The sequence below is a fragment of the Hyposmocoma kahamanoa genome, unplaced genomic scaffold (assembly GCF_003589595.1).
Source record: "Hyposmocoma kahamanoa isolate Upper Pololo Valley unplaced genomic scaffold, ASM358959v1 78, whole genome shotgun sequence".
NCBI classification, from domain to species: domain Eukaryota; kingdom Metazoa; phylum Arthropoda; class Insecta; order Lepidoptera; family Cosmopterigidae; genus Hyposmocoma; species Hyposmocoma kahamanoa.
The window spans coordinates 17,762,666-17,780,475 of NW_020653945.1; the positions used below are offsets into that span (position 1 = coordinate 17,762,666).

At 36.0% G+C, this 17,810-nt stretch overlaps 2 protein-coding genes across 2 annotated transcripts; one reads left to right on the forward strand and one right to left on the reverse strand.

The window, feature by feature from the left end:
* The first annotated feature begins 1,651 nt into the window (after positions 1-1,651).
* Positions 1,652-7,132, forward strand: LOC113232975. The gene is made up of 4 exons (XM_026467900.1): positions 1,652-1,697; positions 2,855-2,987; positions 3,938-4,069; positions 4,414-7,132. The coding sequence occupies exons 2-4, from the start codon at positions 2,865-2,867 to the stop codon at positions 6,874-6,876; spliced, it is 2,718 nt and encodes a 905-aa protein (XP_026323685.1). The 5' UTR covers positions 1,652-1,697; positions 2,855-2,864; the 3' UTR covers positions 6,877-7,132.
* A 364-nt stretch (positions 7,133-7,496) lies between these two features.
* On the reverse strand, positions 7,497-15,163 carry LOC113233002 (mitochondrial chaperone BCS1). The gene is made up of 7 exons (XM_026467932.1): positions 14,841-15,163; positions 13,812-13,951; positions 13,363-13,575; positions 12,476-12,614; positions 11,844-12,038; positions 10,868-11,002; positions 7,497-7,659 (listed from the first exon to the last, which is right to left on the reverse strand). Exons 1-7 carry the CDS (start codon positions 15,161-15,163, stop codon positions 7,539-7,541), a joined length of 1,266 nt encoding a protein of 421 aa, XP_026323717.1. The 3' UTR covers positions 7,497-7,538.
* Positions 15,164-17,810: the final 2,647 nt, after the last annotated feature.

Genomic DNA, 17,810 nt, shown 5'->3' on the forward strand with positions numbered 1-17,810 from the left:
AAAATGTATTACACTAGCACACTGTATACCATGCAGCACCAGCAAACATAAAACACATAAAATATTGCCGTACATAAAATATGTATTTATGGATGTATGTATACTCGTACTTACTGCATATTGTAATTGAAAGCCCCTAGAATTATTTTTTTATTGTATGTATACTGGGTGAAAATAACACTAAGTATCTACTTTTTTTCTTGTAAAAAATAATCTTTAGTAGGATACATGGTGAAAAAAAAAATGGATAAGAACTGAGCCACGTCAGCTGTTGTCATTTTCGCACCTGTGTGTTTGTGTGTGTTGTGAGCATGAAAACCAGTCAATGGGCCGTTAAAGTACTGGTACTGGCTGACTGAGACCTCACAAGTCACTGGACCTTACTCTGTGTGTTATCTGTTGAACGCCGCCGTGTTTATTCAAAGGAATTTGAAACCCGTGACGAGTTCAAACATAATAAGTGCATTTATTTGAGTTTACAAATATAATGCAGTACTCCAAAAAGTACGTAAGAAATTTATTAAACGTTTAAACTCTCTCTGTATACAGCGGCAATGAACTACATTTTGAGCAATTACTAAAAATATTATTGAATGTGGAATTTTCCACAGTCAATAATTTCCACAGTTTAAGCGACATTAGAAGATTTTTCAGTCACAATAAGAATGACTGTTGAAGAATGAATGAGTATCAAAATATATAAATATGCACGTGTGTTGTTAACATCGACTCTCCTTAATTCACCTATACATTTCAAAGTACCTAACCGAAATGTGTGATATACTATGTAGTATTAGTGCTTGACCACTAGAGGGCGCTACAGCTTGCGCAGTATCCTAAACGTGTGAGCTGAACACAATATTTGTTTCTGGCCACGCAGGTTTAAAAATAAAATTATTTTAGGACTATGTATTTTATGCATAATCAGACAGTCTTGTAATAGTAATGAAAATCGTCAATTTATCGTATTGAAAACTTAATTTTAATTAAATGTCTAGAGTAAAATGACGTGAAAAGCCAAAATATTTTGTCCCAACAAATGGAGCTATATCACTCTTGTTATTGGCGGTTAGTCAGTGTCATATGCCATTTATTTCGCTGTAAAGTAAACAACATGCTGTGCTTCAGATAGAAAGAACAAAGGAGCATCTACATTTGACATTCGGAAAATATATTGAAAAGAAATATTTCCAAGCGGCTAATATCATCGGATTGAATACGTGCTAGTAGTTTATTAAATACAATCTTTCGTAAGATGCACTGCTATATATTTTCTGTTATAACGCCATCTAGAATAAAAAATGTACAAGCCTTTAGTAGTAAACGCTTTGACTATCTACCGCTACATAGCGCCAAAATGAAATAGTTCTGATGTTATTTCATAGATGACGACGATGCCCAAAATAGGAGTCCTTTTTGCTACTGCCCGGTAGATGGCTTTGGAATTTAACATGATGATTTTTTTTGACAGCTTGTATAAAAGAAAATACCACCTTTTGGTTTCATAAATCAAATAAAATGGTTATTGTGTGATTGTCTATTATTTGGCTAATCGCCATTTACAAAAAGTTAGTTCTTTGCACAAGTGAGATTATGTTAGAGTTGGAAATGTGGTGCTTTTTGAAACTTTCCTGTTGAATTTCCTCGCTTCGCTCCATTTTGTTTGCGACTATATTGTGTGCCAGTCAAATATTCAGGTATAAATTATAGTATCATTTAAAGCAATTTATGTTTAATGATGTTTATACTTTGACTGAATAATTTGAGCTTTATTTGCATGAATTGAAGAGTCCTTTTAAAAGTTCGTTGCGAAGGATGTAAACTTAGTTGTTGGTTCTGTAGCTTTGGTAGGCTTGCAGGTTTGTGGCTTGGAAATAATTTCATCTGTCTTTTTAAATTATGTCTTAAATGGAAGTTTGTATGTATATATCATTTATATGAACTTCCAATGGTACATTACTTGAAATTAATCGCAAGGCGATATCAGTCCAGCTCCTCCAGGAGTTCCATTGTATCGTCTTGATGATGACTTAAATAATTTCTTAAATATTCTGCTACTAGTCACGTGTATCCACCAAAAATGGGGTTTTAGGCTATAATCCACACTGGTTAGGGATTTCTACAGCAAGCAGTAGGTATTAATTATTCATATTTCTCTTCGTCATTAAAATAAGTGATAATTAAGTAAAATCTAGTTGCGTGTTGTTAGTAAACCTTGGCTATTATATTTTACTGGAGAAAAATAATTATTTCACAAGAAAATTTTATTAAATGCAATTTGAATTTCTATTATGAATATTTGTTATAAATACCATCGTTATCCATGTTAATTTGTAAGAGATGATTCAACATTCGTTTTTATGTTTTACCAAAATGATATTGACGATGGAAAGGTAAAATGTCTAACGTACATGGAAAATATGAAAATATTACCGGAGGGTGATTAAGTATTAAATTTTTTTTTATTATAATGCAAAAGTAGAAAGTTTCACCTTCTTACAACAAATAAAACTAGAGTTAAGTTTTTTTTCTTTAAAAATCACTTTACATCGTTCTTCCATAATATTTTCCAAATGCACATTACACATTTTAGCTTTCCATTTGCATTACACATAAGCAATTATGTTGCTTTTTTTATAGTTTGGTATTTTTTTTAGTAAAAATTCTAGATAATTGGTTTTTGCAGTATAACAATTAAGAAATATTAAAAAATATAGTAAAAAATATAAGAAAAAATTAAAAAAAGAACTTTTAAAAACACTTAATGAGACCGCGAGAGACTGGTGAACAAAATGTCATAATTTGTTTGTGGTTGTATTAATAATAATAACTTAAAAGCTTATTTCAATTTCAGATGCACCATCATGGATATGGTAAAAGTAGATCCAAAGTTGTTTGCAACATGTCGCCTCTGCGTCGAGAACATGGGGATGTACCAGATCACACCTATGGTTCAGGACCAAATTAAATATTGCTTTGATATTGAAGTGAGTTACAGTTGTGGTATTCTCCTTTAATTTAATTTAATTTTTAATTGATCTCCTTTTATTTTATATTTAATTTAAATTTATATTATTATGGAGTTAAAACAAACTTGTACAATAAGCCGTATGAAGTAATTTGTTGTACAATTCATAGAAGTAAGTATAATTAATAAATGCTAGTTATTTGTTGTTGGCAGACTATATCATTGTACTCTATTGCAATTTGTTTCAACACGTTTAAAACGTCTTATATGCTTTTGTTTGGGGGCAAATTTTGTTTCCTATGAACAACAACTCAATATAATAAAACACAATTTTGTATTTACACGTATGAACTGTGATGTGTGACGCAACAAGGGTGTCTGGTAACCGTCATCGGAAACACTTTTTGCAGCTTACCTGTAACTGACATTGCCAACGTCTGGCATGCTTTGTATGGGCTTATTCACAGTTGTCACCACTGGCTTTGTTCCCACTTTGTTCATTTTTTATCCAGTTCGTCACCACCTGGTAACATATGGGATTTTTTTTCCATTTGACGCCAGTGAAAACAAAGCCAGCAGCGACAAACATGCATATTTGTATAAGTTTGTACGTCATCTACGTTTTTATGTGGAGATAGCCCTCTTTGATGGAAATAATTGATCTAATCAAAGACATGTATATAATTGCATATATTGACTTCTGCATGTTTACTCGCGGTGAAGCTCGACTATGTAAACGGGCCTTAAATTTCTACATACCTTTTCTGAACAAATGACTGTGAGCAGTTTAGAGAGATGTTCATTTTATATAGATACCACGCCGCGCTCCACATCTCCCATCACATGATTATAGATAAGGGTCGCATTAACGATCTCAGTAAAGTTGCACTCGCAAGAAGATATTAGATATTAGAAGATATCTATAATTTGGAATTTAAATTGAAATATCTAATAGTCTTTTCTTTTTAGGTATCTCCTTTCGATGGCTTACCGCAGCTGATTTGCGGCGTCTGCGAAGGCATCCTTAGTGAATATCACACTAATAAAAAAATATTCATTGGAAAGCAAAATGCATTGAAGGCGAGATTACAACTACGAAAGGTAAATGCTGGTTTAATTAATTCGAGTTTTCAAGCCTAAACAAGTACATACATGTATCAACTAAAGAGATTTGAAGTTGTGCAATATAAATATTTTAAATCTTGGGTCACATGTCATTTAAACTGCGTATGTAAAACTCATGAGCTATTCATACTCGTATATACGTCATACATTACTTTGATCATGTCATATGCGAACCTAGATCCAAATGCTGCATGAGGTGTCCAACCACATTTGGGTATGCTTACATATTTGAGCGTGTCAGTTATTAATGCAGTCTTAAAATCAAAGTTGTCGGATAGTTTGTAAAAGGTTTGTAAACAATTTGTGTTTAAATTTTTTAGGAATTGGAGAGCACCAGTAAGTCTCCAACACATGACCTAGTTAGAACCAGTCATGGAGAAATTCAGGAAAGAGCGTCTCCTGTGGATAATTTGCGAAAGTTAATCTCCGTCGCACCAGAACAAGGCCCTGCGTTAGTCGAAACAGAGGCGTCGTCTGATACTGCCACAATTGCCAAGGCTGGGCCTGCTTCTTACAAGAAAATTTGCGCAAATAAAAAATCCAAGTCATGGGAAGCAAGCTATAACAAAGGTTATGTTTGCCGACTGTGCAATAAACAATGTAAAACACGAGGCAACATAAACTTACATTTTAAGAAACACAGAGGTTTAATCAACAATAACAGAGACATTTTTAAAAAATATTGTACAATTGATTTAAAGAAGTTGGACGGTAAACTAAACATCACTGGTAGTGAAGAAGCTGTAGTTTTGAATCAGGATAAAATCACGCGTGATGAAGGAAAAATGCATTATTATGTTTTATATACTTTAAATGAAGAATTTAGAGAAGTGGGAAACGTGTCGGATTCTTCTGATGATTTTGCGCCAAAGGTCCAAGGAAAACGACGTCGACTGCTGTCTAGAAGTTCCAATGACACTGTGATCCTTAACGACGCTAAAAGTCGTACATCTTCAGATCATGAAGAGGAGACGAAATCGGCAATTGATAACGATAAGGATGAAAACGTGCCAAATGTCATGGAGTGTATAGACCTTGACGATTCTTCAGATGAATCTATCCACAATGATACGACGATGCCCTCTACAAGCAATATGCCCTCTACAAGCAATATGAATTTGAGGAACACTACAGAAGATAAATGTCCCCTTCCGCAATTAACGGATCACAAAACCATCTCAAACATCGTATCGGCATGCCAAAACAGATATTTGAAAAAAATAGAATGTTCTGAGGAACAAGAGAAACAATTTGAAAGTAACAAAAGTAAACTTTTGAATATTGGTTTGAAATCTATTTTCCAGCAGTGCTACAAGTCTAATGGATTATTAAGATACTTAGAATATGATCATTTAGAAATAAAGTGGATTCCGATAAATTCCATTTTACGTTCACAAAGCAAGGAAAATAAGTATGTACGAATAATGCCGAGAGTAAAAGGTAAAGAAGATTACAACCAGGATGATGCACAATGGAACAAAATCACGAATTTTAATTTTATGTTAATGAAAGATGAAGGTAAACCTATTCAAGTTCAGAAAATGAAATCTTTACCTATCATTGAAAGTTTACTTATGAGTAATACTAGCACTAGTTCTGTAGTAAATGGACATTCTAAATCCGATCAACAGTTATCGGATTGCGCAGTTCTTTACAGCAACACGTCTGTTGACGCAGATAAAAAACTGCTCAACGCCAGTCCAGTGGCGAACCCAAAACAGTTACCTAAAAAAGTTGTTCAATTTGAAACAAAAGTATCGCCAGCGCCTACAGTAACTGAAGCTGTTGTGGTGACGTCCCCAGTTGTTCAAGATCAAAGTCATTCTAACACTCGGCCAATGTTGATTGATGATGCTGAAGATTTGACAAATGAAGACAGTGATGTTTTGTGCATGCCTATAATCACGTCTACTACGTCTTTGGCGCCAGGTAATGAAACAACTTACAACCTTGATAATACAGCCAGGAAGGAAGACAACAATGAAACATGTATTAGTAACAGTGTGAACTCAAAATCAGACAGATCTGCGGATAAATCGCCCACATCCCCATCGAAAACAACTGCCACACTTCCATCGAATAAACCTGCCGCGTCTGTAACTCCGGCGCCCAGGATTAAAGTAAAAAATGTAGCTGAATTGATGACTGAGCAGGCGTTAAGTCAACAAAACGCAAATAATACAACGCAATCTAGTATTTGGCTTGTTCCTTTGGAAAATACTTTCCAACACCAAGTAACAAATGCATCAGTTAACAATAGATCGTCTAATGGAGTACAGACATTGGCGCTGCCGACTACGTCCTCGCAGGTGATAGGCTCTTTGAACAGCGGGCCCCGAGAGTTCGTAATTTTGGATACTGTAGAAATGCCAAATACTAAGACTTCGTCACCTTTTAAATATTTGCAAACCTTAATGCAGATTCATAACATTACTTTATTGGATGGAACTGAACGACTGTCCAAAGACTTTGTATGCCTTATTAAGTTTAAATTGCAGTTTTCTCAACAAACTATACATAAACCGGTGGTTCTTTGTTTGTCTCTACACTGTTTGGAAAATAAATTCTTTTTAGGAGTTAAAGATCCCAGTTATCCTGACAATATTGATTTGAATAAATTGTCCGCCAACTGGCAGTGGGAAATATTAAAGATCTACACAGTCAGAGAACTTGTTGTGAATAAATTATTTCAAAATGCACAAAAAATAAGCCCAGCAGTATTTGGATATGTTAAAAATTTTGTTAGCGTTTTACAGACAATTAAGTTAAAAACATCTATTTAACATCCACCTATGAAACATCTTTCTATAACAATTTCTTGTTCGAGTGTAAAAAAGATATTGTAGCACACAATTGATGATTTACGTTGAGGAATAGAAGAGCCAAGATAAATAAACATTCGCGAAGACTTGTTTGCGTCAAGTTAATTTTGATAAGTTAGAAATAATAAGCTAATTTGCGTGCGTGCCTTATTCCAGGTTGACCATGGTCGAGTTTTTTAAATTTGACTAGCCAGACAAAAAGTCTATTTAGTACTACTAGACTAGAACTGTCTAGTCGCAAAAAAACTAGATTTAGTCGGTCCACCGTTCAAAAGTTATAAAAGTAAAACGCCCTTATAACTTTTGAACGGCGGACCGATCAAATCTAGTTTTTTGCGACTAGAACCGACTAAATGGCGACTTTTAATCTGGCTAGTCAAATTTAAAAAACTCTATTATGGTCACGCTGGAATAAAGCACGCAATTTGCGTTTATGGAATGTAAACTGTATATTGTGTATATTAAGTTTAGAATTTGTTTCATTAGTTTTAAACCATTATTATAAAACTTATTGTTTTTATTATTATCACTTATGTGTGTAACAACGCAATAAATAAGTGGTCGATAATTTTGGAAATGATTTTATTGAACCTATTGTCTAAATATCACAGAATGTCGTAACGTTAACCTAGCGTCCAAATGTTTTCGACGTCTTTCAGTACTTCTTCTGGTGGGGAGTGCTTGTGGAACATGAAGTATCCTTGTATTTGCGCAGGGCTTACCACCTTCTTCTGTGCCAGAACCCTGTGGGAAAATGTAGTTGTTTTTTTTATGATAATAAGTAATGGGATGAACAAGTCGTGCGCCTGATGGTAAACGACACGCCTGTCCATAACAGTTGCAGTGCCACTCATAGCTTTAAATCGCAAAGATCTGAGGTGCGCTGCCTTTGGGCCCATCAGCCTGAGACATAAGTTGAAAATTCCTGTGCCTGTAATTTCACCAGCATACCCTTCAAAACCGAAACGCAGTCATGCTCACATTACAGGTTGGCGGCAGAAATAGTAAAGGTGGCAGTACTTCCCTGAATGAACTCTTTGACAAGGAGCTCTACTGCTACTAGGTGAGCGAACCGAATGCAGCGGTGGCGCGCATAATGATTTACACACTTCAGAAGTGTCCAAGGATCATTTTTTTAAATATATATCTATAAAAATTTATTAAATTATTTACTTATTTTTTAAAGTATGAAATTGAACAAAAAGAAAAAAGCATTGGATTAAAAAAAAATTAATTAAAAATCCACATTTGCAGGACTTGTCAAAAACGTGTTTGATCCCTAGACATTTTTGATGTGTATATTTCCTCTGAACGCGGCGATCCCGCGCCTACTACTGTATCGCCGGAATGAAAGAATGTAAACGTTGAAAACGTGCGTTAAATTGTCATAAGTTACTCCAAAAACTCGCTTCAACGCATTATAGTTCGGTCAACCTCGACTATTCGAAGTACCCCTATAGCTTAACAATTATAGACAAGACCTTTAGAATTACAACATAAATCTAAAACAGTCGGGCGTCAGTGGACATCCTCACATGATATTGTTGGTAAGCAGAAGATAGATTCACTTATTAAGCGAGCATATTGTAATGGCGATAAAATATCTCTGTTGCCCGATTGTTTATATAAAGTTAAAACTTATTGCCTCGAGCTGGGGAACGAATACTTTGATGAGAGGTGCAAAGAAAAAGGTATCTGGTACAAAACAACATGAGTCACTGGAACTTCCGTGGATTGATTTAGTGTCGTGATGGTTGCGGGGTTGAGCTCTAGGCACATTCCTTCAAAGACGTTTACCTTTTTAATGGAGGTTAGTTAGACGTTTACCACATTTTAATGGAATGTGTTCGGACCGAGAGACTCGTAAGGCAGTTGGACAGTGTGGCCAGCATACCTCAGACTGGGTGGTGTAACTGTGTATACATAGTATATCTGCCGTCTGCTAACAAACGCAGCTAAGTGACAAAATATTTTTTTTTTAGATATCATAAAAAACCATAACCCAGTTTTAGAATATTGAAATTGTTTAATGATATTTCAGCTATGCATCGTTAGGGTAAGTTCTAATAAGTCGAACACGTGAACTAATTTCAACCGTTTTTAAAAGAGAATTTTGTGCTCTGAACCGAAACAATTTACATTATTATGGAGAGACGACATCATTTAACCCGAGAAGTGATGATGCGAGCCGTCGGAATGTTGGAAGCTGGTTCCAGGCAACGTGCTGTGGCTTTCACTCTTAACACTACACAGAGCGTCATAAGTCGCCTCTGGACGCGCTATCGCATGACGGGCAGCGTGGCCGAGCGACATGGAGGACGATCTCGCATCACGACTCGCAGACAGGACCGGTATATCCAAAATACTGCTCGACGGAATCGTACCATGACCGCCATGATGTTGGTTACGAGGCTCCACAGCTCCTCAGGCTTGCTAATAAGCGATCAAACAATCCGAAATCGTGTACGTGAAGTGGGTCTGCGATCCCGAAGGCCGCTCAGAGTTCCACCTATTACACCCTGCAATCGCAGGACCTGTTTACGATGGGCTCGCGAATACAGAAACTGGGAGGAAGAAGACTGGCGCTATGTGTGCTTTTCGGATGAATCCCGCTTCGGTATGAGACCGGATACAAGACGTACTCGAGTTTGGAGAACATCTGGACGTCATGAACGTTTGAGATATTGTCAGGAAGTTCATCCATATGGTGGGGGAACAATAATGATATGGGCCGGTATTTGGATCGGCGGAAGAACCGATCTCATTTGGATCAGGGGTAACCTCAATGCTCAAGTTTACGCAGAGAGGATTGTTTCAGATGTTATCATCCCTTTGCGAGGCCAGTTGGGTGATTCATTTCAACTAATGCATGACAACGCACGCCCACACACGGCTAGAGTCGTAACACGCATTCTTGCCGAAGCTCGTGTCAACGTTCTGCCGTGGCCTGCTCAATCGCCAGACCTCAATCCAATTGAGCACGCATGGGATATGCTTCAAAGAAGAGCTGTGCCGAGTATGCATACCGTACATACTCTACAACAATATTTTGACTTGTTACAAAACACATGGGCGGCCATTCCTCAAAGTGATTTTGATGAACTCATCTTAAGCATGCCAAATCGCTGTAATTGTGTGATTCGTGTTAATGGTGGAAATACAGATTATTAATTTTCTTATCTTTACAATAAAAATGAGCAAAATTATCATTTTCGCCATTTTTTTGTCATTTAATTGACGCCGTTAATTTGAGTTTTTTTCCCACAATTTGCAAAAACATCAATTTTAGTTTATTTTAATTAAATATAGGGGTAAGCGGTTAAATAAAAAAATCCTAGTTTTTCGGATATTTTCGACATATTTTTCCTTTAATTTTCCACATTTGACGTTGACACCTGTCAACAGTTGAAGTTACTGAACGAAAACGATGGAGTATCAAAAATATTTTTTGCTGTTGTGAAATCATTTTAAATCTCAAAAGTTATTTTATTATTCGCGCTAAATAAAACTTCAAAAAATATTTTTAAACGTAGAACATAATATGAGACTTTGAAGTCTCATATTATGTTCAATTTTTCGGGACTTTTTACTCTGAAAATTACTCAACAGGATATAATACAAACTACTTGCAGGCTATCGATCAGCGCTATCTACCCGTCATAAGACGGGATTTTGACCTTTTTCAGAGTTGGGAAAGTAAGGAGTACGTACGTACGTACTGTAGTACGGAAATTACCAGTTCTCTTCTGTTTGGTCCATGGTAATAAAAAAGATCTGACATTGCCGCGAAACGGCTATGGAAGCGTTTGTACATGACATAAGGACTTTATGTCAATTGTGTAACGTACAAACTAGACTCATGAGTAATAACTATGGCTATGAGGGACCGCCCACTTCATACTTCCACTATTATTTCGTATTTACACTAAACAGGAAAAAGAAAGGTACAAACTTTTCCGAAAATATCTTGGCATGGTCGGGCGACTTGTAGAACCGCAAGAACATAAGTTCTATTTGGGCTTGATCACAGTAGCCGACGTATTCTTTCATATCCACCCGTCCAGGTCTTATTAGAGCTGGATCTAACCTGGAATTTAAATCTTTTTAAGGTACACCGTAACATTGGTACATTGTTTAATGGATAAAAAAACAAACAATTCGTTAAGATACACCCGCCAGGTGTATCTTAACGAATCCTGATAAAGATACCAAAAAAATTTACCTAAATGGTACTATTCAGTATGTACCTATGCTTAAAAAAAAAGTACATCTATCAGAACAAAGGTACACCCGCCTTATTGACACCAGAATGTCGTCGTTACAAAGTTACGGGACCATTCCTCAATCTCGAGAACTACAGCACCTAGCTCACATCTGATTACACTTATAAAAAGTCGTGACTTTGTCGATTTTACTCGTAACAAACTAGATTTAGTTGTTACGCCATTTTAAAGTTATAGGTAAGGATGTTTTATCCACGCTGAAATAAGCTTATTCTATAGAACTACAGCTACTAGCTAAGATTTGATTGCGCTTAGAAAAAGTTAATTAGTCGGATCTAGTCGCAATATCTTCCTAGATTCCGGGTTTGAAAGAAATTCAAGTATGTAATGAAAATTAAGGCGGTTTATACACGGCGACATTTTGCTGCGATACAAACGTGCGTTTGAGAAACGAGCGATTGCATCGCGACACTTGCGATTTATAGACTATATAAATTATATATAGTCTATAAATCTATATATAATATATTATTATAGGTTGTATCGATGCAAACGCGTGACTGCATTGACGCAGTCGCTTATGTTGAATAGCGCATGTGTGTAAAAGATGATTAACAACTGCATCGCTACTGAATCGCCGCAGGCGCGCTGCTAAGTCACCGTGTGTAGCCGCTCTAAGGTAGAGAGGAATGATATAATATCTACCTTTCCAAATAATTGGTAGTCATAAAAACGATTCGGGCTTCTGTGCTCGCGACGCCATCGAGGCAATTGAGTAGACCACTGAACGTAACCCGGTTCAAGCCGTCGTACGCCGCCTTCTGCGCGGGAGTGTCCGCGCGGGAAACAAACGCTGCGTCTATGTCTTCGAGGAGTATTATTGATTGCTCTGGGGCGACACTGGAAAAAATTAAATACGTTTACAATAATTGTGTGTGTACTATTTCTTACAATCATAAATAAAGGTGCAATAAGACACGTAGTGCAACTACTCCCGCCTGTTTAGAGTGTAAATGCTTACACCTCGTTCGGAGCGTAGGTAGGTTTGTCACAATATTATTGTACTTGCTCCTACAGATTGCAAACAAGATTTAGAAAAAGGTGTTCATCACAGTGTTGTCGTGCTATATCAACTCTATACCGCTTGCGATAGGAATGTTCCAAGTTGGCAAGTCTGATTCGGTCTTGACTGTCCCAATAAATCATTTAACAGCATTCATCTATCTATCCATTGATATACTTACAGGCACAGTGAACATTACGAAATTCAGAGGTTGAATTTTTGCAGGTGTGCAATTAATGTAATAATACATTCAATAATATAATACATACAATACCTCAATAAATGATTAAGCCTATCATCAGTAAGACCTCTTTCGGAGAGATTTAGGACACAGATGTTATACTCTAACTCGCCGGCCAGCGCCATGATGAAGGACGATTTGCCACAGCCTGGTGGTCCATATAATAAGTAGCCTGGGAATAAACGTTGTCTAAGATTAAAATAAATAAACATATTAAAAGTACAAGATATAACATGAACACCATTTCGTCTTTTAAGATACAAGTTTGAGAAATAAAGACAACGAGAAAGCACAAAATAACTGAAATGCAAAAAATGCATTATATATACAAATTTTGCAGGCTGATTGCACATCACATTTCCTTCATATTCACACACTGACTTTTACCTATTCTTAAAGTAATGCAAGTAAATTAACACCCTTGATAAAATAAGTGAATAGTTTTACCATTTCCTGAACACTCACTCATAAGATATGAGTATGAGAAGGTAAGGCTTCGATTTGTAAAGGTGGACCTGTGCAATCCCACCGTTATTTCAATTTTAAAATAAAATAAATAGTCAGCGTTAACTGGTCAATCGTCTTTACTCTTAGAGCTTCTTGTGTTGTGTAATATAATTTAAAAAGGGCTGAGCTTATAGATGTCCTTGCTAACTTAATATAAATACCTACCCTACTAATACCGTAGTAGATATTTAGAGCGATGCCACATGATGCATTGCGTCGGCGTTGCAAAGCTGTGAAGTATTACATATAAATTAGAACTACGTTGCGACACCACATTGCTCGCGTCGCAAAGCACAGGCAACGCCTGTGTGGCATCGCTCTCGTATTTGTACATAAGTAACAGCCTTATTTGCATCTAAAAAATAATCGCAAATTGTTTTGAATTCAGTTGTATAAATAAAACCCAGTTGTACCTCTTCTATATGGGATTCCACGGTCAATATACCATTGTGGATTATCAATAAAGTCTAGGCAGTCTTGTAAAATGCGGTCACCGAGTCCCTCCTTTAAAACTACACTATGTAGCGGCCGGCGTCTCCGCGGATGTCCAAACTGCCGCCAATCCGCACCCATTGCCGTGTACATTAACGTCATGCCTTCATGTTGCTTAAGAGCCATTGTTCTGGCTGAAAGTAGGTGAAAGCATAAGTAGCATCTACAAAAGTTACCTGTGTTTTTGTTTATTTTTACTGAGTGTTTATTACTTAATTGCAGCTTCTAGGGTGCAAGTTTAAAAGACAGTATAAATTTCATCCACTTTGTAATTAGTTAGTTGCACAGTCTTTTTAGTGAATGGGGCTTACATTTGAACTACAACTCAGAATTAGATTTGAACTAGTGTGGTACCAGCAGTTATGTTTACCTTCTTCTAAAATGTCATAGTAAATTTGCTTGTCCCGGCCAAACGAAGTCAAGGTGACGGTCTCCCATGGCACACCCATGTGTAAGTCTAAAGTTTGCTGCTCTCTTACGCGCTCAACTTTTATCCATGAACCACCATATCTACAACATTAACACAAAATTATTTCATATGTTCTTGTTTTTTTAAACTATTTATTCTTAGTAATTTTAAGTTTTTATTGAACGTCACAATGTTTTACTAGCATGATATATTCATTTATTTTTTGTGAAATTTACTCCATTTACTACTTTGTTATAATTATCAATACTTATATACTAAGGCATTCTTGGTCTAGTGTGTGGTTTGAAAATAATTAAGTAACACTTTCACACTTAAGATATTATAAGATGAAAGTGGCAGTATTAAAAAATTACATCATCCATTTTAAGCTAAGAAAAACTTAACAAACGGAAACAATCATTATTGGTATGAATTTTTAAATAAAGATCATTTTTCTCATATCAAACCGTACAATGGAATAACTGTCAATAGTAAATCTTCATCTCATATTAATGGCATACACTGTAATGTATGCCACACCTACAGGAGAGGAATGGTATGTCATGTGGAGAGGCTCAGGTTTCACTTTTGTTGCTAAGCAAAATCAGCTAAATTGACATTTTTTATTACCAAAAAAAAAACTTTTACCAAAATTCAAATGCATTAGTTATGACAAGGAAGGTACTACATGAGTTTTAAGGCTCAATTTATATTGCGGCAGAAAAGAGTGGTAGCGATTTTTTTTAACAGAATTCTCGCGCATTCCGTAGAAGTTTTTGGCTTGTTTCTAGTTTGTACATTACACAATTGATGGTAAAGTTCATTATGCTATGTTACAAAAATTCGCATCCACTCCGTTCCGCCGCAACATAAATTGAGCCTAATAATAAACAGGTAAAAGTATTATAAATTTCGAATTTAAAGAAAACAAAATTAAGAAAAATTAAGGTTTTGTTTGCATAAAATGATAAAAAAAAACATCAATAAAACCTGAAAAAATGCTGTCCAACACTAGGTATGAAGTCGTATTTGGTTTTGATCTGCCCAGTATCTTTTTGCAGGAACGAAGTTTCCACGCTCAAGTGTTGGGTCTTTTTAGCTCCTTTCTGTGTGATCCACTGTAACAGCCATTGGTATGACTTGTCGCGACAAGGAACCTCCAAAGTTATCATACAATGTCTTCTAAATAGGATCATAGAAGTCTGAAACCCTTTTCGTAATATTGCTGCCCCTGCACCTACGCCAAACAGTCCAAAACCAGCTCCGAAATAGGGATTCTGCGTCAGTGACGCTATATATTCCGATAAAATCATTCTGACTGCTTTTTATGTCATAAATATAATAAATAACGACAATAAATAATCAAACGTCGAAAATTCTACGATCACATAACTTACCGTGACTTAACCTCACTTTTAGCCATTGACAGTGACACTGATAGGGATGGTAAAAAATATCGATATATCAAAATAGCGCTATTTTTTTTCATAAAATAATCGATATATATTGTCGATATTCTTAAAGTCGATATATCAAAAAACGATGTATTTTAAGTACCAATTTCGATATTTTTTTATCGTAGCCACACAGCAAGTGCTTTACGAATATTTGAAAATAATACCAATACATCCTATGCTGATTCCCCATGGCCGTGTTGCAGTGGCGAGGTGTAAAAATTTTCCTTAGTAAGGCCGAAGCTTTTGAAAAAACGAAAAATAGTTACTTTAACAAAAATTTCTTTTCCCGTTAAAAAAGCGTCTTGGCGACATTTAAACACAACACTTATTAGCACACAAGATACTAGGTCACTTCAATTCACAGGTATGCTTAGTCTACACATAAAATAACCATAGCTTTTATAATAATTTTACATTTTAAGATGCCTGTTGCGATACGAAAGTTTGTAAACAAAATCATGAATGCTAAGTGTTGCTATTTTAATTACGTACGAATTACCATGACCTTTTACATACATTCTTTACGTAGTCCTATTAATAAGAAACACCCAAATATATATAGACACGTATGTAACATTATTTATCGTTAAGATTTACAAAATACAAATTGACCATATTTTGTATTAATATGCTATCATAATAAATTTGTTACATTATTTTAAGAAAGTTCTACATATGGCAAGGATTCTGACATTAAACTATAAATTGTTGGAATAAGGTTTAAATTTAAGTGAACCATTGCGGCTTCTCGGCTGCCATTTCTTTAGATGTTATAAAGCTGATTTTTGCGAATATGTGCGTATATTATATACGTAATATTTTGATGGGAGCCCGTAGATTTCATGAATGAAATAGAACTCGCAGATCCACTGGCTTACCTCGCGCTGATTGGTCGAGATGCATCAGGACAAGTTATTACGCGTTTAATAATGAATATTTTGAATGAATGTTTTTTAAGTGGTGGGGTATGCGCGCTGCCCTGTCACTGGTAATAGATACGCAGAATATTTTAGGCAAGCAGGTGGAATCGAGTTATATGGACGGCTCGCTACTGCCGTGTTATCACGGACCGTGCTGTGCGAGCTAGCGCTGTCGCGCCGTGGTCAAAGGTGCCGCCACGTGCCGGCACGGGTTCGCATTGTATTGTACCTATGGGCCTGTGGCGCGACCTCGCCCGTACAAATCGGCGCGGTGTAGCCCGTGATCTCATGGACCGTGGGAAGCCGCCATTGGAGCACACAGCACGTAAAAAATACCGAGAACAATAAATATTACTTTTGAATCGAGTTTTTTTTTCATTTCTACTATCGAATTCATCGCGTCAAGTGCTCCACGAAATAAATCGTCTAGCACCGCACAAACTTCTAAAAAATAGTCTATTCTCTACTGCTACTCAGCATACACAGTTTAGCCAAGAATGGAATTACGTTCCATATATCTAAAATTTATTTTTTGTGTTAATTACAAATTACAAAGTACCTACAGATACACATGCTCATTCGTAACATGAATGTGATTTTCGAGCAAATGCTACTTAATGGCACATTATGTATACATATCATCATGCTCATTTTAAGCGTGCTTATCAGCATGGTTTTTAGCATGCTACTAAAGAGCATGTGTACCTGTAATTATTTTTTTTTATGAAATATACATATAAGTGCGCATTTGACCTCCATCTCATCATCACAGGTCGACGATGGAGCGTGCACACCTAAATAATGTCTATTCACTCTCGCCTTCATTTCTATTTTTCACGATAATCAGATTGATTCAATTTATCGATGACATAGAAAATGTTTCGAGTCATTCGATCATTTTGCAAATATTGAATTATCGATCTAAAAGGTAATTATTATACCAGCCATATAGTAAGGTAATTATTATTACCAGCCAGTGCCTTAAAATGCTCAAGGAGTTCAGGGCAATCGACAGTGCCGTTTGCTATGTTAGGTAGGTAAGTCAAATCAGCCATTTCTCTCCGTTTTTATAATGGCAGAAAGTGAAATTTGTGACACCTAGTCTCATAGTCTGGCAGAAATATACCGGCTCGATATTGCATAATTGTGCGGAATACACATCATAATGAGGATTCCACACCTGGGAGGCGTATTCAAGATGGCTACGTACGTAAGAACAAAAAAGTATTTTAAGAGTTTTGATACTTTTAAATTCCGACGACATTCTTCATACAAAACCTAGCGAACGAGATGCTTTTTTGACTGTATTATTAATGTGCTGATCAAACAACAATTTACTATCAAAAGTTACCCCTAAATCTTTAATCGAGTCTACTCTAGCCAGCGAAGCATTATAAAATGTGTATTTATATAATATTTTTGTGGGTTGTCGAGTATAGGTACTCATGTAGCATTTTGAAACATTAAGGTCCAGTTTGTTTACAGTACAGTAATTAACACACATCAATGCTTACACACGTTGTTCGCTTAACAGTAAGTACTTTTACATGCTTTAATATTTTTTAAATCTTTAACACGTTCAA